At 40.7% G+C, this 25,303-nt stretch overlaps 1 protein-coding gene across 2 annotated transcripts in view; it reads right to left on the bottom strand.

The window, feature by feature from the left end:
• Positions 1–898: 898 nt before the first annotated feature.
• Positions 899–25,303, bottom strand: part of LOC126424821 (arylalkylamine N-acetyltransferase 1-like) — an 84,691-nt gene continuing 60,286 nt past the window's right edge. Inside the window, exons 3-5 of one of the 2 annotated variants that reach the window (XM_050087614.1) lie at positions 24,424–24,590; positions 18,925–19,049; positions 899–7,224 (exon numbers count right to left, since the gene is read on the bottom strand). In XM_050087614.1, the coding sequence (XP_049943571.1) occupies positions 6,969–7,224; positions 18,925–19,049; positions 24,424–24,590 (548 nt within the window). In that variant the 3' untranslated portion in view covers positions 899–6,968. The remainder of the gene's footprint in view (positions 7,225–18,924; positions 19,050–24,423; positions 24,591–25,303) is intronic. The other variant, XM_050087615.1, reaches the window with a different exon arrangement.

Raw genomic sequence — 25,303 nt, 5'->3', positions numbered from 1 at the left:
TTCCTTCTCTCCCTTTTCCTACACTCGAATTCCAGTCACCCATGACTATTAAATTTTCGTCTCCCTTCACAATCTGAATAATTTCTTTTATTTCATCATACATTTCTTCAATTTCTTCGTCATCTGCAGAGCTAGTTGGCATATAAACTTGTACTACTGTAGTAGGCGTGGGCTTCGTATCTATCTTGGCCACAATAATGCGTTCACTATGCTGTTTGTAGTAGCTTACCCGCATTCCTATTTTCCTATTCATTATTAAACCTACTCCTGCATTACCCCTATTTGATTTTGTGTTTATAACCCTGTAGTCACCTGACCAGAAGTCTTGTTCCTCCTGCCACCGAACTTCACTAATTCCCACTATATCTAACTTCAACCTATCCATTTCCCTTTTTAAATTTTCTAACCTACCTGCCCGATTAAGGGATCTGACATTCCATGCTCCGATCCGTAGAACGCCAGTTTTCTTTCTCCTGATAACGACATCCTCTTGAGTAGTCCCCGCCCGGAGATCCGAATGGGGGACTATTTTACCTCCGGAATATTTTACCCAAGAGGACGCCATCATCATGTAATCATACAGTAAAGCTGCATGCCCTCGGGAAAAATTACGGCTGTAGTTTCCCCTTGCTTTCAGCCGTTCGCAGTACCAGCACAGCAAGGCCGTTTTGGTTATTGTTACAAGGCCAGATCAGTCAATCATCCAGACTGTTGCCCTTGCAACTACTGAAAAGGCTGCTGCCCCTCTTCAGGAACCACACGTTTGTCTGGCCTCTCAACAGATACCCCTCCGTTGTGGTTGCACCTACGGTACGGCTATCTGTATCGCTGAGGCACGCAAGCCTCCCCACCAACGGCAAGGTCCATGGTTCATGGGGGGGCAATTGATCATATGTAATACAAACTGAAACAGAACTTGATCTGATGAATACTGGACACCAGTAGACTTTAAAATAATACTGACTGACCTGAGGGAATACCTAATGTTTGTGCTGATGACTTGACACAGTTATCTAATAGGAAAATAAGGTGACAATACTTTTCTCACTGTATGTATCACTTATAAAATACATAATTCTGACTAATTTACCAGGAACAAAGTAAAGGTGATCTTGATACAAAAAGATCTCCATCATCATCATCCACACACAGTTGAATAAATGTGTGGAATAACTAGCATGCGTGGATAGAGACCAATACTGAAATCAAATTTCTTGGTATTATTATTCAAAACCATTTGAAATCACATTCGTAAATTCAGAATTATCAAAACTTGGTTGCCCCAGAAAGCTTTGTATGACTTTACAAATGTCGTAACTGTCAGCACTGCGCACGTCTCTCACATACAGTCTGTACTTAGTTATATGTCTTATTATTGGGAAATTTTCCTCAGGGCAAGGTAATTTCCAAGGGAGAAAAAAATTATTTCTACAACCATCATGCAAAACAATTTAAAAAGTAAAAATAAAACCAAAACATTAAATACAAGAAGTAGTTATACATACCAAAAATTAAATAACTTGAAAAGAAAATTTATTATTCAAAATAAAAGTCTGCGTGGTTAAAGTACAAGGGTAAATGGTGACATTTCAATACAAATATGTACAAAAAAGTATTCTGTGCATAAGTTCATAGTGTTTTTGTTTTGCACATTAGTAATTCAGTTGCTATGAGTTTATTTACCAGCCATTATTTTTTCTTTCTTGTTCACTGTTGCTGTTTGAGTTTACATAGTGTCAGTTTGTCATTTTGAGATAGTGAGTGGAGCTGTACACACTAGAAAATGAAATACCAAATGGAGAAATCAGAACATTTCCAACATATGCTTCTGTTCAAGATCAGTAAAATGGTGACAGCAAAGGAACCAGAAACATTTGCGCCATGTATGTGGATAATGCCGTTGGACAGACCATGGTAAGAAAATAGTTTTCTCATTTTAAGAAGGATCATTGATACATTAGATTGAATACAGTCCAGAGACAGGTAGTGCTATTTTCATTGATTTCTACAAGAAGTGTCTAGTGACCACAGTTCAGTCAACTGTCAGGCGCTTTTAGTGTATTAGCAGTCTAGTTAAAAGTTAATTAACTCTCTACAGTAAACTGATTTCTTAGGATGGATAGGATGTGTGACTGCTGTGTACAGATGCAGGAGGAGCTGGCCACTGTTCACGAACAGCTGAACATGTTGATGGCCGTGGTCAGCCGTCTTCAGGCTGCTGCCTCGGAGTGTAGCAGCAGTGGTGAGTCTGGTGCATCGCATGGTACACCCCAGGTGTTACATGCTGTCCCTGCTGTTGAGACATCTTTGCGGGTACCGGGCGTGGTTGGGCCACCCTCTCCCCAAGGGGAGTGGCGGATTCAGCGGCATTCACGGCACATGAGGTGGAGGGTCAATGTGGAGGCTGGCCATGTGGCATCGCCCGCTCTGCCTGTCAGTGGACATGTTGCCACTCCTTCAGCAAGATCTGAGCAGGCACACGGGGGGAGGAGTTTATTAGTTATTTGGAGCTCTAACATTAGGCGGGTGATGGAGCCCCTTAGGGAAGTAGCAGAAAGGTCAGGGAAGAAGGCCAGTGTTCACTCTGTCTGCTTTCTGGGGGATCTCATCCGAGATGTGGAGGCGGCCCTGCCGGTGGTGATAGAGAGCACTGGGTGCACCCAACTGCAAATTGTTGCTCATGTCAGCACCAATAACTCCTGCTGTCTGGGTTCAGAGGTCATCCTCAGTTCATACAGGTGGTTGGCAGAGTTGGTGAAGGCGGAAAGCCTCGCTCACAGGGTGGAATCTGAGCTAACTATTTGTAGTATCATTCCCAGAACCGATCGCGGTCCTCTGACTTGGAGCCAAGTGGAAGGCTTAAACCTGATTCTGCAGAGATCTGGGGTGCTAATTTCTCGACCTCCGCTATCGGGTGGAGTAATGTAGGGTCCCCCTGAATAGGTCAGGCATGCACTACATGCAAGAAGTGGCTACAAGGGTAGCGGAGTACGTGTGGAGTGCACATGTGGGTTTTTTAGGTTAGAGAATTCCCTCCCTAGGCTCGACAAGATGCCTCCTGAGATGTGGCAAGGTAGGAGTAGGCAAAATGCAACAGGCAATAACAATATTAATCTGCTAATAGTAAACTGCAGGAGCATCAATAGAAAGGTCCCAGAACTGCTCTCATTAATAAATGGTCACAATGCCCACATAGTACTAGGGACAGAAAGTTGGCTGAAACCAGATGTAAACAATACTGAAATCCTAAACTCAGATTGGAATGTATACTGCAGAGACGGCTGGACAGTGAAGGGGGAGGCGTGTTTATAGTGATAAAAAGTGCAATAGTATCGAAGGAAATTGACGGAGATCTGAAATGTGAAATAATTTGGGTGAAGGTCACGGTTAAAGCAGGCTCAGACATGGTAATTGGATGTCTCTATAGGCCCCCTGGATAGTTCAGAAAATATTTCGAGTAGATTTCCCCACCATGTTATAGTTCTGGATGGAGATTTTAATTTGGCTGATATAGACTGGGAGACTTGAACGTTCATAATGGGTGGCAGGGACAAAGAATCCAGTGAAATTTTTTTAAGTGCTTTATCTGAAAACTACCTTGAGCAGTTAAACAGAGAACTGACTCGTGGTGATAACATATTAGACCTTCTGGTGTCAAACAGACCCGAACTATTTGAAACAGTTAACACAGAACAGGGAATCAGCGATCATAAAGTGGTTACTGCATCAATGATTGTGCCGTAAATAGAAATATTAAAAAAGGATTTTTCTGTTTAGCAAAAGTGACAAAAAGCAGATTTCAGAGTACCTGATGGCTCAACACAAAGATTTTGTCTCAAGTACAGATAGTGTTGAGGATCAGTGAACAAAGTTCAAAACCATTGTACAATATGTGTTAGATGAGTATGTGCCAAGCAAGATCATAAGAGCTGGAAAAGAGCCACCGTGGTACAACAACCAAGTTAGAAAACTGCTGTTGAAGCAAAGGGAACTTCACAGCAAACATAAACATAGCCAAAGCCTTGCAGACAAACAAAAATCACGCGAAGCGAAATGTAGTGTGAGGAGGGCTATGCGAGAGGCGTTCAATGAATTCGAAAGTAAAGTTCTATGTACTGACTTAGCAGAAAATCCTAAGAAATTTTGGTCTTATGTCAAAGCAGTAGGTGGATCAAAACAAAATGTCCAGACACTCTGTGACCAGAATGATACTGAAACAGAGGATGACACACTAAAGGCTGAAACACTAAATGTCTTTTACAAAGCTGTTTCACAGAGGAAGACTGCACTGTAGTTCCTCCTCTACATTGTCGCACAGATGACAAAATGATGGATATCGAAATAGACAACAGAGGGATAGAGAAACAATTAAAATCGCTAAAAAGAGGAAAGGCCGTTGGACCTGATGGGATACCAGTTCGATTTTACACAGAGTATACGAAGGAACTTGCCCCCCTTCTTGCAGCGGTGTACCGTAGGTATCTAGAAGAACGTAGCATTCTAAAGGATTGGAAAAGGGCACAGGTCATCCCCGTTTTCAAGAAGGGACGTCGAACAGATGTGCAGAACTATAGACCTATATCTCTAACATCGATCAGTTGTAGAATTTTGGAACATATATTAGGTTCGAGTATAATGACTTTTCTGGTGACTAGAAATCAGCATGGGTTTTGAAAAAGATGATCATGTGAAATCCAGCTCGCTCTATTCGTCCATGAGGCTCAGAGGGCCATAGACACGGGTTCCCAGGTAGATGCCGTGTTTCTTGACTTCTGCAAGGCATTCGATACAGTTCCCCACATTCGTTTAGTGAACAAAGTAAGAGCATATGGACTATCAGACCAACTGTGTGATTGGATTGAAGAGTTCCTAGATAACAGAACGCAGCATGTCATTCTCAATGGAGAGAAGTCTTCCGAAGTAAGAGTGATTTCAGGTGTGCTGCAGGGGAGTGTCATAGGACCGTTGCTATTCACAATATACATAAATGACCTTTTGGATGACATCGACAGTTCACTGAGGCTTTTCGCGGATGATGCTGTGGTATATCGAGAGGTTGTAACAATGGAAAATTGTACTGAAATGCAGGAGGATTTGCAGCGAATTTCGCAAGGTGCAGGGAATGGCAACTGAATCTCAATGTAGACAAGTGTAATGTGCTGCGAATACATAGAAACAAAGATCCTTCATCATTTAGCTACAATATAGCAGGTAAGCAACTGAAAGCAGTTAATTCCATAAATTATCTGGGAGTACGCATTAGGAGTGATTTAAAATGGAATGATCATATAAAGTTGATTGGCGGTAAAGCAGATGCCAGACTGAGAGTCATTGGAAGAATCCTAAAGAAATGCAGTCCAAAAACAAAGGAGGTAGGTTACAGTACACTTGTTTGCCCTCTGCTTGAATGTTGCTCACCAGTATGGGATCCGTACCAGATAGGGTTGATAGAAAAGATAGAGAAGATCCAACAGAGAGCAGTGCGCTTCATTACAGGATCATTTAGTAATCGCGAAAGTGTTACGGAGATGATAGATAAACTCCAGTCAATGTTTTCTTGAAGTTTCGAGAACATACCTTCACCGAGGAGTCAAGCAGTATATTGCTTCCTCCTACGTATATCTAGTGAAGAGACCATGAGGATAAAATCAGAGAGATTACAGCCCACACAGAGGCGAACAATATGAGACTGGAATATATGGGAGAACCGATAGAGGTACTAAAGGTACCCTCCGCCACACACCGTCAGGTGGCTTGCGGAGTATGGATGTAGATGTAGATGTAGATGTAGACTCTGCACATTCAGGAAGACCTTTAGGGTTTGCTGAAGATCATTTAAATGCATTAATCCACAATGACCCACATCAGTGTACTCAAGAAATGGCAAATGTGAATAACTGATTATTCCATCATTGTGCGACACTTGCATGCGGTGGGAAAGTTTCAAAAATCTCCTGTAGAGGTACCACATGTTCTACTCCAAAGTCACAAAAACCAGCAGCTGGCCATATGTGCATCTCTGCCTCTTCATCACAATTGGCTCATGAACAACACTGACTATTCCTATCATGTATCATTTCTGTGATGAGAAATGTGTCTTTATGCTAACATAAGGAAAAGAAAGGAAGGGAAAGGTGGATCCCCAATGAAGCAAGAACTCCCTGTACAAAGACCTGTGCACGTCTACAAAAGATAAAGTGGAACAGCAATGGTGTGGTGTACTATGAATTGCTTCCCCGAGGTGTAACCTTTATTATTAATGTTTATTGTCAACAACTTCAATGTCTTGCAGATATAGTCCAAGAACGACAACCATGAAGACTGCGTGAAGTGATGTTACTCCACTATGATGCCTGCTTGCATTCTGCTAGACTGGCAGCAAATGCTATACAAGAGTTGGGTCGGTAAGTCATTTTGCAGCCATCTTATTCACCCACTCTTGCGCCCTCACCCTTCTTGCTCTCTATCAAATAACTTTCAAGCAATTTCCTTTCCAGATGTAAATGTGCTCCAAACATGATTTGATGTGTTCTTTGCCTCAATACCATATGATTTCTGAAGTTGTGGAAGCAAAAATGTACCCTATCATTGGCAGATTGTTGTAAATAGTGTAGGAGGATATATTATTGATGACAAGTCTCTGTGACAAGCATCTGTTGTGTTTAGTAAACTTATGGAAAAATGCTATGAACTTATACACTGTCCTAATGTTATCACTTGGGATACAACTATTCAATAGATTATCTATCTACGTAAAACCTACTACTCAAACAAATTTACTTTACAAAAATCATCATACATGAGTTACTGCCTGACCTGCCTTGGCAATCTAGAGATCTGATGACAATTGAATTAGCAAATGTGATTTTTTTTAATTTTTCATTGGAGCCAGGTAAATCCCAATAACAAAAAGAAAGTCAGCTCAGTATGCGGCCTCTAAAGAGATAAGTTAAACGTCTGTGTATCATTCAAATATGGCACTGCATGTTAGCAGCTGCATGTAATGGGATAACATGTGGCCTAGGAGTTATCCTTTTGACATAGGTAATGTACTCATCACCAGACTCTTTTGTAGGAGGGAAAAGTATTTTCCCATCACATTTATAAGAGTCATATCTGATGGAAAAGATCTTCTGGAATCCACAACGTTCAATGCCCTTTGCAGAGAACACACTGGAGCAGTCAACTCTCACCAGTGGTATACCTTGATCCATCGCCAGTTGCCTGGAACAAAAATAGGTAAACAACAAATAAGCTGCAGGTCACATTTTTACAGAGAGTATGTTTTGTGATCAACATTATAAAAAACGTCAGTGTCCTGCAAGTGAAATGAGCATTGGGGTAGGATCTGCAGACATCAGTGATCTGTATGTTTGTCTCACAATGGAAATAAATTATTAATATACTACAATTCTGACATATCATGGTTTTAGGAGCAGCAACTACTGTAGCCAATGAATTTCTTTATCCAGCATATAACATTTTAGCTAAAGTGTGCAGGCAGACAGCATATTTCTCAATATCTCAGACTGTTAACACTAACTGATGTCTTCAAACTTTAACCTGAATGTTCAACTAAAGTTCTTTAACAACTAGTTAACTGATTTACAGCCAATTTTCAGACAAGCCCATGTGATAATACAATCTGGCTCCAAAATGCTCAGTGAAAAGGGTTAACTTTTGCAAACGCAATGTAAAATTTGTTCACGTGATTCAAGAGGAAACAGAGTTAAGAACATCTAAGAAATCTGCAAAACTAATAGACTGTTAGTGTAAAGAGGTTCAACATACAGACAAACACTCATGCAATGCATATGTCTACGCAGTCTATGCAAGTTGAAATAGCACTGAAATTCGAATTAAACACCTAAAAATATTCACCTCTGAATTCTAGTGATACTTCTTTAAGAAACATATTAAGAGAAATGACCTGAAAATAGAGCTTCTGTGAGAACTGCATTCATCATGATGCAAATACTTGTTGAAAAGCTTAGGTATTATGTAAAATACAAGGATAATATGCTTTGCTATGACAACATGAGTGCATCATTTGTTTAAAGCAAAGCTCTTATACAGGACAAGGATTTGTGATATGATGGGTGCAGGACATTGGTGTTTACAGCCACAAGGTTCCTACTGCTAACAAAGAAAATCTCAACATAACAGGAAGACAAACACAGATTATTTTTTTAGAGGTCATCTAATGTACATGAATTTAAGTGCAGAATAGGCAGCTGTGTGTAGGCATCTCTAAACAATGTCAGGCATTACATAAAGGGCCACAATATACCACATTTTTACTATATTCACAAAATTACTAAAGCAATTTGCTCCTGTGTTGTTGAGAGAGAGGGGGCTGAACAGCATGAATGCTCATGGATGTGTAAAGTACAAGTAGATATTGCTAGCCACATAGACATTCAATTCTGAACTGATCACAAAGAAAAGCTAAGTTCCATTTCAATTGGAAAAAGCAACAAGTACAAGAATTTCCCTAACCAAACCATGTCTTTGGATAACAAACATGCCTTATGGGAATGTAGTAGAACACTTGTGTAAAGTGTTGCTTAAGCCAAGAGCACGTAGTGATCTCACCCAACGAATATGAAATGCATGATGAAAATAGCAACAAGTTTCTATGTCCAAACAATGCAAGATTCACCTCAGAGTGCCTTCCAAACAAAATCAGTCCACAAGTCAACTGAAAATCCTGAGCTACACACTTGATTGGCTCACACTAATCAGACTGCCTGGTGCATGCATGATACATCTTACGTGTATCATGCAGAGATGCAAGACGCTCCTAGTGAAGAGTAATACTTGTATATTTGAATGCCTCTTTGGAAAAACAACAGAATGATAAGACACATACTTATGAAATGATTCTATCGAAATAGCAGATGTGTTTAGGTGTTAGACTAATTTAACAATGAACTACTACTAAATAAATTGAAGACAACTAATATGAAGGAGGTTTATGTCCAGTTTTGATTTTAATTTTGAATGAACCACAACACTGCATAGGCTGTATATGTTACTTTGACAGCAAGATCACAAATTGCCAGTCTACCAATGGCATAATAATAAAGTGTCTATTCCTCAGCATTTACTTCTCAGTCTTTTTGTCTTCCTGGTGTAGAGAACATTTATCAACCTGTCTAAAACTTGTTTTATTTTCACAAGATTTTAGTGCAGTTTTGACAACCATTAGTGTCTCATATTTACCTAGTGTAAGATAATGGGGTGTGTGAGGTTTCCAGGCTAGAAGAGAGCAATAATCAGTGATATCACTGTTAATACTGAGAAACTGTATGAACCTATAAAATTATCCCATTTCTGTGGTTCAACAGACAATGCTCAAACACTCCTGAAGCAGATGCTGCATGTGCACATAGAATGACAACACTGTCTTAGCTCAGTTAGTACTATCACTCTTAAGAACGTGTCTGGAACATTTTTAAGCAAGATTGAATCCTGTGCACGTACTTGTTATTTTCTTACCACAACAGAATATTGTCACAGAAGAAGCTGAGAAGCACCATGGTGTAGTGGTTATGATGCTAAACTGTTGCATGGAGGATTGTGCATTCAAAACTCACCTGTACTGTACAATTTTAATTTCTCTATACAGTTTGAGTACATTCCAGAAGTATACGCAAATGTCAAGCATCATTGTACTGGAATGTTCTGTACCTATAAATATGCTGTATGTGGTCTGGCTGGAGGCAGATCACTCTGTTCTCTTGTATATGGAAGTGCTGAATAAATCTTCATTATGTGAAGTTAATGTTCATCATTCATCTAATTACACCATCTTCTATGTGACATTGTGACACATGCTCCTTGGATTAGCCACAAGACAGGGTTTGTGGATGTACTTCGCTCCTTGAGTCACATTACAACAACTTATTCACTCCCTCAAAATATATTTCAAGATTTATTAATTGCCTTCTTACTGCTTTATGGGGCAGCTAAACAAAATACTTTAGAAGTGCAATGTCTGTATCATGAATGGTATCAGTGGAGATAATAATATGAAGTTCTGCAAAAGATCCTATGTCCAAAGAGAATGTTCAGTGGCTTGTCCTGAGAAGTTTGAGGTCCTTTTGTCTGAGCCAAGTAGAAGGCTTCCAGGAAAGACATCCAAGATTCTGTGAATAACTGTTCTGTGACTTCCTGGATGACTTCATGGACTTGGCTACCCAGGTAGCTAACTGCATGTGGGGTTGCACACAAGGTTGTTTTTTTTTCCAGCATCTCTCTAGCCATTCCAAATAATGAGAGATGTAGGGCACACCAAGTATTAGTGTAAGATTTGGAGACATGAATGATCCCTACAGATGAAAGGACTAAAATTCTGTTACTCAACTAATGTAGGATTCCTAGAAAAATACCAGAGTTTGAAGTACTACCAAAAAGCAGTAAATCTTACATAATACTAGTTAAAAAATGATATGTAAAAACTGAAATAAACTGATTGTATAGCGAAAGGATAGGTTAATGGTAAAATAAGATGATATACTAGTTGCAGTAGATAAGAAACTAATACTCGCAAGGTAGAAATTGAAGCCGTATGCAAGATAGTTTAGACAAGACTGTCAAGGATAATTGTAAAACTGTGACTGTATCTTTCTATCAGCCATCAGATCCACCCCCAAAATTTACTGCAAAATTTAGAGAAACCCTCAGTTTGCTAGTATAAATATTTAATAATCATATTGTGGTTGCTGGAGGAGATTGTTTGGAAGGCAACTCATGATGGAAATATGCTAGACCTAACAGCAACAAACAGACCTAACATCTTTGTGGAAGCTCTTATTCAAACTGGTAGCTTTGACAATAAGGTATCTGTAACAACAATAATTACTACAGGATTAAGAGCAGCTAAAACAAATAAGAAGATTTGTGCATTTAATAAGTTAGACAAAGAAGAAGTCATATCACTTCTCAAGAAAGATCTCAAAACATTTACCTATCGTAGTAAAAATGTAGAACTGTGACTTAGATTTAAAAGAATAGCTGAACACGCACTGGATGGCTATTTACCTACTCAACAGTTCATGATGGGAGGGACCCCTCCGTGGCATACTGTCTAAACAAACAGTGACTAATGCATAACAGGTGTATAATGAAGCATAGGGGTATAAATGGAAAGATGCTGAATGTAACACATTTAGTTGTCGTGAGGGAAAAATGTGAAACCTTCATTGACTAACATAACAGAACATTATTGGATAAGCTCTCACAAAACCCAAAGAAATACCGCTTATATATAAAGGCTGTTAGTGGTACCAAAGTTGCCGTCCAAGCACGCAAGTCATAGGAGCTGAGAAAGAGAGTAGCAAGAGTAATAGCAGAAATAGTGAACATCATTTTCAAATGTTCCTTTATTGAAGGAGAGTCTGTTTACTTCTTGCACCACAGAAAAGATGTGATATAGATCATATTGGCAAAACAGCTATATCACTAAAATTAATTCCAGTGATATTCTATAGCAAATTTGTAAACGATTTAGATCCTTTTTATCATAATATACTGTAGATCCCTTGAAAAAAATTTGGCCTTAAAAAGTACAAAACCCATCTACCAGAAGGATAACAGAAGTGATCCGTGAAACTACTGTCAAGTCTCCCTGACAGCCACATGTTGTGGAACCCAAGAACATGTTCTGTGTTCAAAAACAATGCAGTATCTCTAAACAGAATGGTCTCATTCATGTCACCCCATGTCAACCAGCAGGGATTCCAAAAATGTGTCATGTACAACCCAACTACAATAGTAGTAGTAGTAGTAGTAGTAGTAGTAGTAGAAGACAATGTACATTGTATCAATTTTGTGAAAGAACATAGTAAGATAAGGATGTACAGTTTCCTACATAATACAATCATTCATTGTACCCATTTCAATAGTTTTGGGCAATACAACTTTGATTACTGTAATAATATAAAAGTATGAGAAGGATGTTTTGCATTACAAGTAAATAATTGATATAACACTTTCGTTTGGGGCCTTTTACATGAAATACATTACAAGTAAATAATTAATTTAACTCTTTTGTTCAGAAAAATTAACACTGAGGCTGTGGCAAGCATTTAATTTATGGTACTGTTAACATATAGCAAATGAATGTAGTTACTTGCTACAAGGTTACTGCAGATATTCATTTACACTATAATAGCAATGGTCATTAAGAATTTAAATATTGCTTCCTTGAATGTAGCTAATGTTTTTATTTCTTTTAGGTGAGTTGGAAGTTTGTTGTGCAAAATACACTCCTGGAAATGGAAAAAAGAACACATTGACACCGGTGTGTCAGACCCACCATACTTGCTCCGGACACTGCGAGAGGGCTGTACAAGCAATGATCACACGCACAGCACAGCGGACACACCAGGAACCGCGGTGTTGGCCGTCGAATGGCGCTAGCTGCGCAGCATTTCTGCACCACCGCCATCAGTGTCAGCCAGTTTGCCGTGGCATACAGAGTTCCATCGCAGTCTTTAACACTGGTAGCATGGCGCGACAGCGTGGACATGAACCGTATGTGCAGTTGACGGACTTTGAGCGAGGGCGTATAGTGGGCATGCGGGAGGCCGGGTGGACGTACCGCCGAATTGCTCAACACGTGGGGCGTGAGGTCTCCACAGTACATCGATGTTGTCGCCAGTGGTCGGCGGAAGGTGCTCGTGCCCGTCGACCTGGGACCGGACCGCAGCGACGCACGGATGCACGCCAAGACCGTAGGATCCTACGCAGTGCCGTAAGGGACCGCACCGCCACTTCCCAGCAAATTAGGGACACTGTTGCTCCTGGGGTATCGGCGAGGACCATTCGCAACCGTCTCCATGAAGCTGGGCTACGGTCCCGCACACCGTTAGGCCGTCTTCCGCTCACGCCCCAACATCGTGCAGCCCGCCTCCAGTGGTGTCGCGACAGGTGTGAATGGAGGGACGAATGGAGACGTGTCATCTTCAGCGATGATAGTCGCTTCTGCCTTGGTGCCAATGATGGTCGTATGCGTGTTTGGCGCCGTGCAGGTGAGCGCCACAATCAGGACTGCATACGACCGAGGCACACAGGGCCAACACCCGGCATCATGGTGTGGGGAGCGACCTCCTACACTGGCCGTACACCACTGGTGATCGTCGAGGGGACACTGAATAGTGCACGGTACATCCAAACCGTCATCGAACCCATCGTTCTACCATTCCTAGACCGGCAAGGGAACTTGCTGTTCCAACAGGACAATGCACGTCCGCATGTATCCCGTGCCACCCAACGTGCTGTAGAAGGTGTAAGTCAACTACCCTGGCCAGCAAGATCTCCGGATCTGTCCCCCATTGAGCATGTTTGGGACTGGATGAAGCGTCGTCTCACGCGGTCTGCACGTCCAGCACGAACGCTGGTCCAACTGAGGCGCCAGGTGGAAATGGCATGGCAAGCCATTCCACAGGACTACATCCAGCATCTCTACGATCGTCTCCATGGGAGAATAGCAGCCTGCATTGCTGCGAAAGGTGGATATACACTGTACTAGTGCCGACACTGTGCATGCTCTGTTGCCTGTGTCTATGTGCCTGTGGTTCTGTCAGTGTGATCATGTGATGTATCTGACCCCAGGAATGTGTCAATAAAGTTTCCCCTTCCTGGGACAATGAATTCATGGTGTTCTTATTTCAATTTCCAGGAGTGTAGTACCCTGAATGTTGGTTTGTTTTGTGTTAAAGCCTTGTTTACTCTTTTTATGTGGATGTCATTGCACCTTTTTGTATTGTACAAGTGAAGATCTGAGTTGGTTTTGTAATTATCAATGTGCATTTTTATATCAACAACACTTTTTTTTATATAGAGGCATGGTAAGGGTAAAATAATTAGGTGTTTGAAAACTGTTTGGAAAGTGTTAGCCTTTCATATGAAATATGTCTGCTTGTGTCTGTATATGTGTGGATGGATATATGTGTGTGTGTGTGTGTGTGCAAGTGTATACCCGTCCTTTTTTCCCCCTAAGGTAAGTCTTTCCGCTCCCGGGATTGGAATGACTCCTTACCCTCTCGCTTAAAACCCACATCCTTTCGTCTTTCCCTCTCCTTCCCTCTTTCCTGATGAGGCAACAGTTTGTTGCAAAAGCTTGAATTTTGTGTGTATGTTTGTGTGTCTGTCGACCTGCCAGCACTTTCATTTGGTAAGTCACATCATCTTTGTTTTATATATATATATATATAGTAAGGTCATGATTTTTAATTCCTTAAAGACACCTCTACATGGTGCTCTGTAAGCAACTATACTTATTACTCTTACAGCTTTCTTTTGAATCTTAAAAGACTGAAATAGTGCTGCAGGGAATTTCCACCACGAATCTTGCAGGGCTGTCCATAAATCTGTAAGAGTATGAGGGGGTGGATCTCTTCTGAACAGCATGTTGCAAGGCATCCCAGACATGCTCAGTAATGTTCATGTCTGGGCAGTCTGGTGGATAGGGGAAGTGTTTAAAATCAGAAGAGTGTTCCTGGAGCCACTCTGTAGCAATTCCAGATGTGTGAGGTGTACCACTGTCCTGCTGGAGTTGCCCAAGTCTGTCAGAATGCACAATGGATAAGAATGGATGCAGGTGATCAGAGAGGATGCTTACATACATTTCACCTGTCAGAGCCATATCTAGATGGATGAGGGGTCCCATATCACACCAGCCGGCCAGAGCGGTTCTAGGCGCTACAGTCTGGAACCACGCGATGGCTACGGTCGCAGGTTCGAATCCTGCCTCGGGCATGGATGTGTGTGATGTCCTTAGGTTAGTTAGGTTTAAGTAGTTCTAAGTTCTGATGACCTCAGCAGTTAAGTCCCATAGTGCTCAGAGCCATTTGAACCATTTGAGCCATATCACACCAACTGCACATGCCTCACACTATTACAGAGCCTCCACCAGCTGGACATGCATGTTCGTGTCGTGCAATCATCAAGGGTACACGAGTGAGCCTTCAGCTCTGAAAGCCCATATTGATGATGTTTCATTGAATGGTTCACATGCTGACATTTGTTGATGGCCCAGCATTGAAATCTGCAGCAATTTGCTGAAGGTTTCTACTTCTGTCATGCTGAATGATTCTGTTCAGTCATCTTTGGTCTCGATCTTGCAGGATCTTTTTCCAGCAACAGCAAAGTTGGAGATTTGATGTTTTACTGAATTCCTGATATTCATGCTACACTTGTGAGATGGTCATACAAGAAATTCCCATTTCATCGCTATCTCAGAGATGCTGTGTCTCATCGCTCGTGTGCCGACAATAACACCGTGTTCAAACTCACTTAAATCTTGATAATCTGCCATTGTAGTAGCAGTAACTTATGTAACAACTGTGCCACACACTTGTTGTCTTATACAGGCATTGCCAGCTGTAGTGCCATATTCTGCCTGTTTACTTATCTCTGTATTTGAATATGCATGTCTACACCAGTTTCTTTGGTGCTTCAGTGTATAAGAAATGGTATTACTTATGCAAGCATTTTGAGCCTGTGACTTCTTCTTCTGGCAGAAGATATGAAGGGGAAGGAAGAGAGGTGAAGGAAGAGGACTGGAGAGGTTCAGGAAAATGGGTACAGTTTGTAACAGTTGCCCAGAATGCTGTGTCAGGTGAGACTTACTGGACAGGGTAATGTGGAAAGACTGAAGTCGGGGATTGCAACGGACGAGATTTGAAAACCTGAGAGCTTAAAGGTGGATTATAGGGTAATATGCAAGACAGATTACTCCTAAAACATTAGGCATGAGTTAATAAGACTGAAAAACTAAGTGGATTGTATGTGATAGAGGTGGGAAAAAATAGATAGGTCAGAAAATGAAAGATGGAGAAAAGTTAAATGGAATGAGGAAAATATATTTACTGTGAAGAAGTATAAAGTTGAAAGAAATTAAATTAAATTAAAGCCAGGTGGGTGGTGAGACCCAAGAACATGTTGTAGCATTGGTTCCCATCTGCAGAGTTCTGAGAAACTGCTGCCTGGGAGAAGTACCCAAATGGGATGTGTGGATAAACAGGCACCGAGATCACGACTGTCATGTTGTAGAGCATACTCTACAAACTGAACTCTGCCTGAACACACCACGAAGGCCCATTGGTACCGACGGTCCCTGTCTCATCCTCAGCCTACAGGCGTCACTCGATGCGGATATAGAGGAGCACGTGGTCAGCACACTGCTCTCCTGGCCATATGTCAGTTTATGAGACCTGAGCCGCTGTGTCACAATCACTTAGCTCCTTAGTTTGCCTCACAAGGACAGAGTGCCATACTTGCCAACAGTGCTTGGTAGACCAGGCAGTCTCCAAGTGCCAGGCCAGCCTGACAGTGCCTAACTTCAGTGATACGATGGAAACCGGTGTTGCCACTGCGGCGAGGCCATTGGTTAGAATGTGCTGTGCAACAGCATATAGTGTGTTGCAACTACACACCCTCTGCCTAAGCCCATCAATCCTAACTGATAATTTGGTGGTAGCCATGCTGATGTAAAAGGCCAAGCAGTGTTTTTGTAACACGTAGTATATGACATGTCATTTCTCAAGTGACTTTCCCTTTGATAGTATATATTCTGCCAGTTGTGGAGCTGGTGTGGGTGGTAGTAGGTGGGTGCATAGGGTAAGTCTTGCAATGCAGACAGTCACAGGAGTAGAATCTATAGAGTTGGGAGATGGGTGCAGAAGGAGCATAGCGTCTGACAAGGGTATTGTGGAGATTGGGAGGATGATGGAAAGTCATTACAGGTGTCGTGGACAAAATCTCACACAGAATGGAGCTCATTTCAGGATATGATTTTAGGAAGTCATGTCCTTGTTGAATTTTCTGATTATGAAGGCCCTACACTCCTTGTGCAACCATCCCCTAGCATGTGGCTCCCACCTCTGTGACTGCCCCGCTGCAAGACTACCCCTGTGCACCCTCCTACCACCATCTAAGTCAGCCCTGCAACTGGCAAAATGTATACCATTGAAGGGAGAGCCACTTGTGAAATGACAAATGTCATATACTAGCTGTTATATAAACACTGTCTGGCCTTTTAAATTGGCATGACTACCACCAAATTATAAGGTAGGCAGAGGGTGTATTCTGGCAACACGCAATATCCTGTCATATAAACACTGTCGGGCCTTTTAAATTGGCATGACTACCACCAAATTATAAGGTAGGCAGAGGGTGTATTCTGGCAACACGCAATATCCTGTCACAGAGCATGCTCTACAACACGAAATCTGTTAACTTGGTGCCTGTTTCACCACACGCACCATCTGGATTCTTCTCCCAGACACCACTTTCTTACAACTCGGCAGGTGGAAACTGGTGCTACAACATGTCCTTGGGTCTCACCACCCACCTGGCTTTAATTTACATTAATTTCTTAAATCTCAGCATTTCTTCATAGCAAACATTTTTTCCTCACCCTGTTTCATTTTTCTACATCTTTCATTTTCTGACCTGTCTATTTTTTCCCACCTCTATCACATATAATGCACTTAGCTTTTCACTGTTATTAACTCACGTATGATGTTTTAGGAGTAATCTCAGTCTTGCATAATACCCTATCTTCCACCTTTAAGATCTCAGGTTTTCAAATTTCATCCAGTGCAGTTCCCAAAAATCAGTCTTTCCTTCTCATCTGCTGTGCAGAACATTGCTTTGCTAAGAATGCACTAATTCCCAAATTCTACTGCATACAAGAGGTGCTAGCAGAAGTAAAGCTGAGAGGGTATGTTGTGACTTATGCTGGGTAGTTCATCCGGTACAGCTTTGCTTTTCTGCATTTGAGTCCTGGTCCAGCACAAAGCCATTATAGGTAACTAGAACAAAAAAAATCATTTTCTAATGGCTTAAAAGAGGCTTTGAACCTTCTAAAATAAGAGGCAAAAACCCTAATCCCTGAAAAAAATTTGTTCTATGGAATTCTGAACTACCCCTTTAGTGCCTTGGATGACCTGAAATGGCCTACCTGTGCCAACTCAATACCCCCTGTAGTGTTTGGGGTATAGTTAGATGCATTTCACAGCAAACAGTATATTAGCTTGGCATCAGCAAACGTCAGTATGTGCACAAAGAAGACAATTCTTTTGCTTTGAATCTCGATTTTTGTTTGCAGTGTGACTTTTGATAGTTCATTTGTGAGCTTATAATACACAGCTTTGTCTTTTATGTAAGAATGAGTGATATGAAAGTGTAATCAGGTAAGAAGGGTATAAAAATATCATATCTGATGTGGTGTCAAAGGTGACCAAAGAACAGATATGAGGCTGAAAGCAGTTCAAAGGAGTCAGTGACTTTGCAGAGAAACTGAATAACAGTGGCCAGGACTTTGATGTGAAATATGGATAGAGCTGTAGGATTATAAATTTTCCTGGTATTTTCTCTGTTATTTCTCAACACATGAAATATGAAACATGCAATGTAGACATCACATTGCAAGAACAAAGTCCTGGAAACTTAGGCTTCACAATAATAATTTCTTTTTTAAACTGCACAGCAGTTGTTATACTAAGTAGTAAGTTTATATGGAATGCATATGAAATCAGTCATTGAATCATCCTAATAATGTGCCTGTTTGGAGTCGGGCTAAACAGGACTGTAAAGTCTTGTACATTCATACACCCCACAACCAATATTTCAATTATTGTATGATAAATGAGTGGATATGATTTCAATCACAATTACAAAACTATGACAGACCACTCCTGGGATAGCAGATTAATGGTAAGGGTTTTCTAAAAATAGAATTTTCTCCTTTTGTTCATGTCTATAACACATCTCAAAACTTCAAATGCATTTTACTCAGAATACAATTTTTCAAAATGGCACACAGCATAACTCCAACAATTTTCAGTCTTTACCCTCTAATCTGCTAGTAAATTTCAGCACATGATATTGATGTAGATGTTAGATACTGACTTGGTGTGCTCGACGAGGGCAATGCCAATTCCACAATTCCTGGCAGCTGGGTCGACAGACCCAGCTACAATCTCCAACCGGTGAAGGTGTACATCAGGGAACAGGGCACGCAATTTCTCAGACACCTGAAAAACACATTTTATCTATACCAGACTCCACAGGTAGCTAATACACACTGCCTGCCAAGAATGTGAAGTACACAGAAGCTGAGGAGGAAATGTAATGGGAGTTCATGGATTGAGAGGGTCCAGCTGTTAATGGTGAGTGACATTTTCTGAACAGTTAGTAGCTAGCTTGAACCCCTCGCCATGATTATTCTGATAACCTCCATGTAGAAGAGGCATATGGTCCGGGCTTGTACTGAGGCCAGCTCGTATGGGCTTGTAAAGCTTCACCTAGCTTAGCCTAATGGAGTTACATCAACCCCCACTTCTGCTGTGTACAAGGAATGGAAGTAAACAGAGTGTCTGAACTTCCACTCTCCAATTTCTGTCTCTGTATCTATTATGTTCTGAACCACCATTAAGTAATGTTTACAGAATGAGATTTTCACTCTGCAGTGGAGTGTGTGCTGATATGAAACTTCCTGGAAGATTAAAACTGTGTGCCGGACCGAGACTTGAACTCGGGACCTTTGCCTTTTGTGGGCAAGTGCTCTAGCAACTGAGCTACCCAAGCACTCAGTGAAAATCTCATTCTGGAAACATCCCCCAGGCTGTGGCTAAGCCATGTCTCCGCAATATCCTTTCTTTCAGGAGTGCTACTTCTGCAGGGTTCGCAGGAGAGCTTCTGTAAAGTTTGGAAGGTAGGGGACGAGATACTGGCAGAAGTAAAGCTGTGAGGACAGGGCATGAGTCGTGCTTGGGTAGCTCAGTTGCTATAGTACTTGCCCGCGAAAGGCAAAGGTCCCGAGTTCGAGTCTCAGTCCGGCACACAGTTTTAATCTGCCAGGAAGTCTCAAGTAATGTTTAATCTCAATGTTTTGGTAGTGTCAAAGAAACAGTTTTGTTTCTGATGTGCGATATTCTGCCCACTGTAATAAAGATATGCTAAGTTTGTTTATGTCTCACTAGAGTACACAGTTAACCCAAGTGTCACCACCTAGTGAAAGCCTAATGAATGGTCGGATAAAATGATTGTGCAAAACATGTGTCAGTTATTTCAGTTTGTGGAGTAAAATTCCAGACTCATTGTCAAACAGTGACTGCTATGCTTTGGTCTGCCTGTGGAACAAGAGCCCATAAACTGCTTTCACAGGCAACCTCAAAATAGTTTTAAAGAGTTACCTGTAGTCTGTTCTCTGCTTGCTGTCATTCCAATTGCCCTCAGGTGAAAAACCTCTTGAGTAATAAAGTGTCCAGCAGAAACATGTGCAGAATTCACCAGTGATATGAGGAGATAAGACTCTCTGATCATCACAGGAGGGCTGTGAGTGGAATATCTTGAGAGGAAAGCAGTGTACTCTGAGCTTAGTGCATGTACAGCCATGCATCAGTTTGCACCACTGTAAGTAGTAAAGAGGATTTTATCTGCAAGTGTGCCATTATTAGGCACTTGTTTTGTGCTTTCCTGGGGAAAAATCCACGTATACCATCACAGTTACAAGAAATTATTCCATGTATTCATAGTTCCTTTTGTTTGCACATGCGAAACAATAAAATCTCATACAACTTGTATTATTTCCTCAGCACTATAGTTTCTGCCTACATTATACATTGGCCAGTTTAGTCAGTGATAGTTTTGCTCACCTGGAAGTGGAAAGTCCTATTCTCTGCTTACCAATGACTGTGGATATGCATGGCACACAAAAACTCATGAAACCAAAATGGATGAGGCACATAATGCCATTTAGTCTTTCACAGTTTCATAAAATTCACACAAAAATTCAAATTTATGAATTGAGGTTCAAATAGACCATAGCCTCACTTGCCAAAGCTTAAAGATTTTGCTGCTTACAGCCACCTGAGGATCACACTTATGGCAATGACTTGCAGGTTCCATTATGAAGTGAACGCTTCAAGTGACTCATGCAGACTGATCCAGGCAGATATAATAGTGTTGCTTTTATTCTTTTGGTGCGGATGGCAAAGGGAACATTCAATTTATGATGAAAGGGTCACAAAATCAGTAGGATCTGAAGAATTTTACCCCAATAGTGGCAGATTCACAGACCTCCACAGTATAGAAACCACAAACAATGACCGATTCAGAGTACAGGAAATATTGATACCAGCAGGATTGCATGATTGAAGAATGAGTTGTAGGAGTAACTCCCATTTTCTCTAAATTTTTAAGGCAGTAAGCTGAACAGTTCAATACAGAAGCCACAGATGTGAAATTTTGTGTATAGAAGAAGTATTAAAAGTAACGATAAGAGGGGCCCATTTCAAGAACATTAATGTTTAAAGGTTTTCAATAAGAAACACAATTACAGTGTTCCATAAACATAATGGATAAAGTGTTACATTAATATTTGACTAAATGTTAAAAAACTACTAGATTAAAAAAATATTCAAGATTAAGTAGGAGAGATAAAAAGTTATACATTTTTGAAATACGTGCATTTAATGCATCCTACAAGAAAATCTTTGTTTTTTGTTTCTTGGTATATCTGATGTAGGAGTAAAAAGAAACATAAAAATAAAATTATAAAAATAAACTGAAAGATTAAAAATAAAATAAAATCCAAAATTAGAAATAAATAATAAAAGTAAAAAAACAAAAACTGAAATAAGAAAGATGCAATGTTCTTGACTAGTAACCAGAACATCTTGGCTATCGTGTTTGGTGCCAGTCAGTGCTAAAATTCTGAAAATAAAGTCATCAGCAATGGAACCCAAATGCTCCTGGAGTAGAGAGTCAACCACGCTGTGCCATTGGTTTAACATACAGAACTAGCCATGTAATGACACACTGGTGTCATGGTGCACTAAAAGAGAACAGGTGTGCATCCCATGAAAAAGAAGTTGGAAGAACCTGAAATGAAGAAGACAGTAAAGAGTCAAAGGAATTGACAGACTGATTTGAATAACAAGAATGGGAAAAGTGTATGTGGGTGCTTTACCTAGCAGCTAGAGAGAAAAAGAAAATCTGAAGTATGCAGAAAACACCAGAGTAATCAGAGGTATTAGATGTTCCCAGCATTTCTGATTATGTTGATGATGACTGATGTGTTGGCAGAAGAGCCAACACCGTGTAGCTAGAGGAGGCCGAAATGCACGCGTTTAAGCTCACGCAAACTGGCGTGTGGTCTGGAACAGTTAAAGGAGTTGAGTCTAGTAAATAAAGTACGTAGTTGCTTGAATACTTAACTTTAATCCATAATTGGTGTACATCGCTCTTGACGGTACATTAATAACAATCTCAATATAAACTGGTAATGGCGCCTTGCTAGGTCGTAGCAAATGACGTAGCTGAAGGCTATGCTAACTATCGTCTTGGCAAATGAGAGCGTAACTGTCAGTGTAGCTTTGCTAGCAAAGTCTGCTGTACAACTGGGACGAGTCCTAGGACGTCTCATTAGACCTGCCGTGTGGCGGCGCTCAGTCTGCAATCACTGACAGTGGCGACACACGGGTCCTACGTATACTAGCGGACCGCGGCCGATTTAAAGGCTACCACCTAGCAAGTGTGGTGTCTGGCATGACACCACAATGACGACTACAATAACCAATTTACTGGATCTTGGAACTCCTTATCCAAATGTGGTAACTAATGAATGAGTTATTTTGCAGCTGTGGAGAACTTGGTACAGGGTGTGTGTGCTCTGCTTGGAATTGTGCCACATTTACTGCAAAAGGAACACCCCAAGACTGTGTGTATGATGACTACTTGCACAAGAAATGAATATTCTAAAATGTTTTGAAATATAAAAATGAAAGTACTTACACATTCCATGTTAGTGTTTAAATACATTTCAGTACTCTGATTTCTTAACATAAATTAGCAGATAAATTAAGTGGAAATTATTTTCACTCATGTATGTGTAATATAAGCTTCCTTCTCAATAGCATAATTCCCCAACCTTGCAGAAAATTACCACTTGGTGTGGGGAACAGTTTATAATCACATATTTGTGACCGAGCGAGGTGGCGCAGTGGTTAGACACTGGACTCGCATTTGGGAGGACGACAGTTCAATCGCACGTCCGGCCCTCCTGATTTAGGTTTTCCGTGATTTCCCTAAATCACTCCAGGCAAATGCCGGGATGGTTCCTCTGAAAGGGCATGGCCGACTTCCTTCCCCATCCTCCCCTAATCCGATGAGACCAATGACCACGCTGTCTGGTCTCCTTCCCCAAACCAACCAACCAACCACATATTTGTGCTATTTACAGTTAACTTGATTTAGTGTACTGAAAGTAGAGAAATTACAGTAATCTTACATGCAGTTGGTTTTAGATTACCTACAATAAATATGCCAAAATAATAACTTTTGCTTAAGTGTGCACAGTTCCCCCACTTTTCCTTACTACTATTTACATGTTCTTTCTCAGTGAGTCTGCAGATATATATATATATATATATATATATATATATATATATATATATATATATATATATATATATATATATATATATATATATATATATATATATATATATAAAAACAAAGATGATGTGACTTACCAAATGAAAGTGCTGGCAGGTCGACAGACACACAAACAAACACAAACATACACACAAAATTCAAGCTTTCGCAACAAACTGTTGCCTCATCAGGAAAGAGGGAAGGAGAGGGAAAGACGAAAGGATGTGGGTTTTAAGGGAGAGGGTAAGGAGTCATTCCAATCCCGGGAGCGGAAAGACTTACCTTAGGGGGAAAAAAAGGACGGGTATACACTCGCACACACACACATATCCATCCACACATATACAGACACAAGCAGACATATTTAAAGACCAAAATATGTCTGCTTGTGTCTGTATATGTGTGGATGGATATGTGTGTGTGTGCGAGTGTATACCCGTCCTTTTTTTCCCCCTAAGGTAAGTCTTTCCGCTCCCGGGATTGGAATGACTCCTTACCCTCTCCCTTAAAACCCACATCCTTTCGTCTTTCCCTCTCCTTCCCTCTTTCCTGATGAGGCAACAGTTTGTTGCGAAAGCTTGAATTTTGTGTGTATGTTTGTGTTTGTTTGTGTGTCTGTCGACCTGCCAGCACTTTCATTTGGTAAGTCACATCATCTTTGTTTTTAGATATATATTTCCTACGTGGAATGTTTCCCTCTATTATAACCATATATATATATATATATATATATATATATATATATATATATATATATATATATATTTTTAGAGAGAGAGAGAGAGATATGAACAGAGATGAGGGGAGGAGGATAAGATGGATAAAGATAAGGGGAAGAAGAGATGGACAGAAAGATAGAGGAAAAGGAGATTAGGACATATACCCAAAGCCCATGAAAATTAGCATCTGTGAATCATTGCTTGGTTCACTAGTTCGTTATGTGAGAACATTTATAAATGGTAGGTTCACCTGGAGATCAACAGAGGTGGTGAACCGTAGGATCTCACGGAAGGCTGGATCTGGACAAGTCTCAACTTCTCTGACAGCCTCCCCTTCATGTCCAGGTTGGTGCACGTGGTTTATGAAGACTCCCATAATCTTGCCACTCATGGTATCGACTGCTTGCAAAGAAACATCTGTCAACATAAGTTGTTTTCTGAGTCTGTAAGTTCTGTTCTTCAGAGTCTAAAAAGATGAACCTCAGTTTAAATCCTAGCCAAGCTATCTTGATTTTATTCTCTGCATCTTTATCAGATTAATTCTAAATGAGCCTATTACAGTCTTTCTAGTGAGGCCTCAATGCTAATGCCCCCCTGTACTTCTCTCCTCACTTAACCTACAAAAGGACTACACAAACAGGTGAATCCAATGCCCAATTGTAAAGTGATGTGCAAAAAGGTCATATCCTTTGACCTTTGTGAGAAATCATAAAATACAACAAAGATTGTACCTTACTTCAGTTACTGGGTCACAACAAAAATAGTCCTGCACCATTTCTGCATCTACTTCGTCATTCTGCAAGCCACACTAAAGTATTTGGCAGAAGGTTCATAGAACCACTTTCAGATTATTTTTCAGTCACTCCACTCTTGACTAGCAAATGGGAAATATGGACACCTAAATGTTCCCATACAAGATCTGATTTCTCTTATTTTGTTATGATGGTCATTTTGCCTTATGTAGGTATAAAATACATAATTTTAGCACAGACCTGTTGTGTATCATGGGTGATCAGACAATAAAAATAAAAATAAAAAAAAATGGAAATTTGTGGTAAAGACTATGGGACCAGACTGCTGAGGTCATCGGTCCTTAGGCTTATACAAGACTTAATCTAACTTTAACTTAT

Source organism: Schistocerca serialis, chromosome 10 (genome assembly GCF_023864345.2).
Source record: "Schistocerca serialis cubense isolate TAMUIC-IGC-003099 chromosome 10, iqSchSeri2.2, whole genome shotgun sequence".
Lineage (NCBI taxonomy): Eukaryota > Metazoa > Arthropoda > Insecta > Orthoptera > Acrididae > Schistocerca > Schistocerca serialis.
The sequence above is the reverse complement of the archived record's forward strand: the minus strand, read 5'-3'. Positions and strand labels throughout refer to the sequence as shown.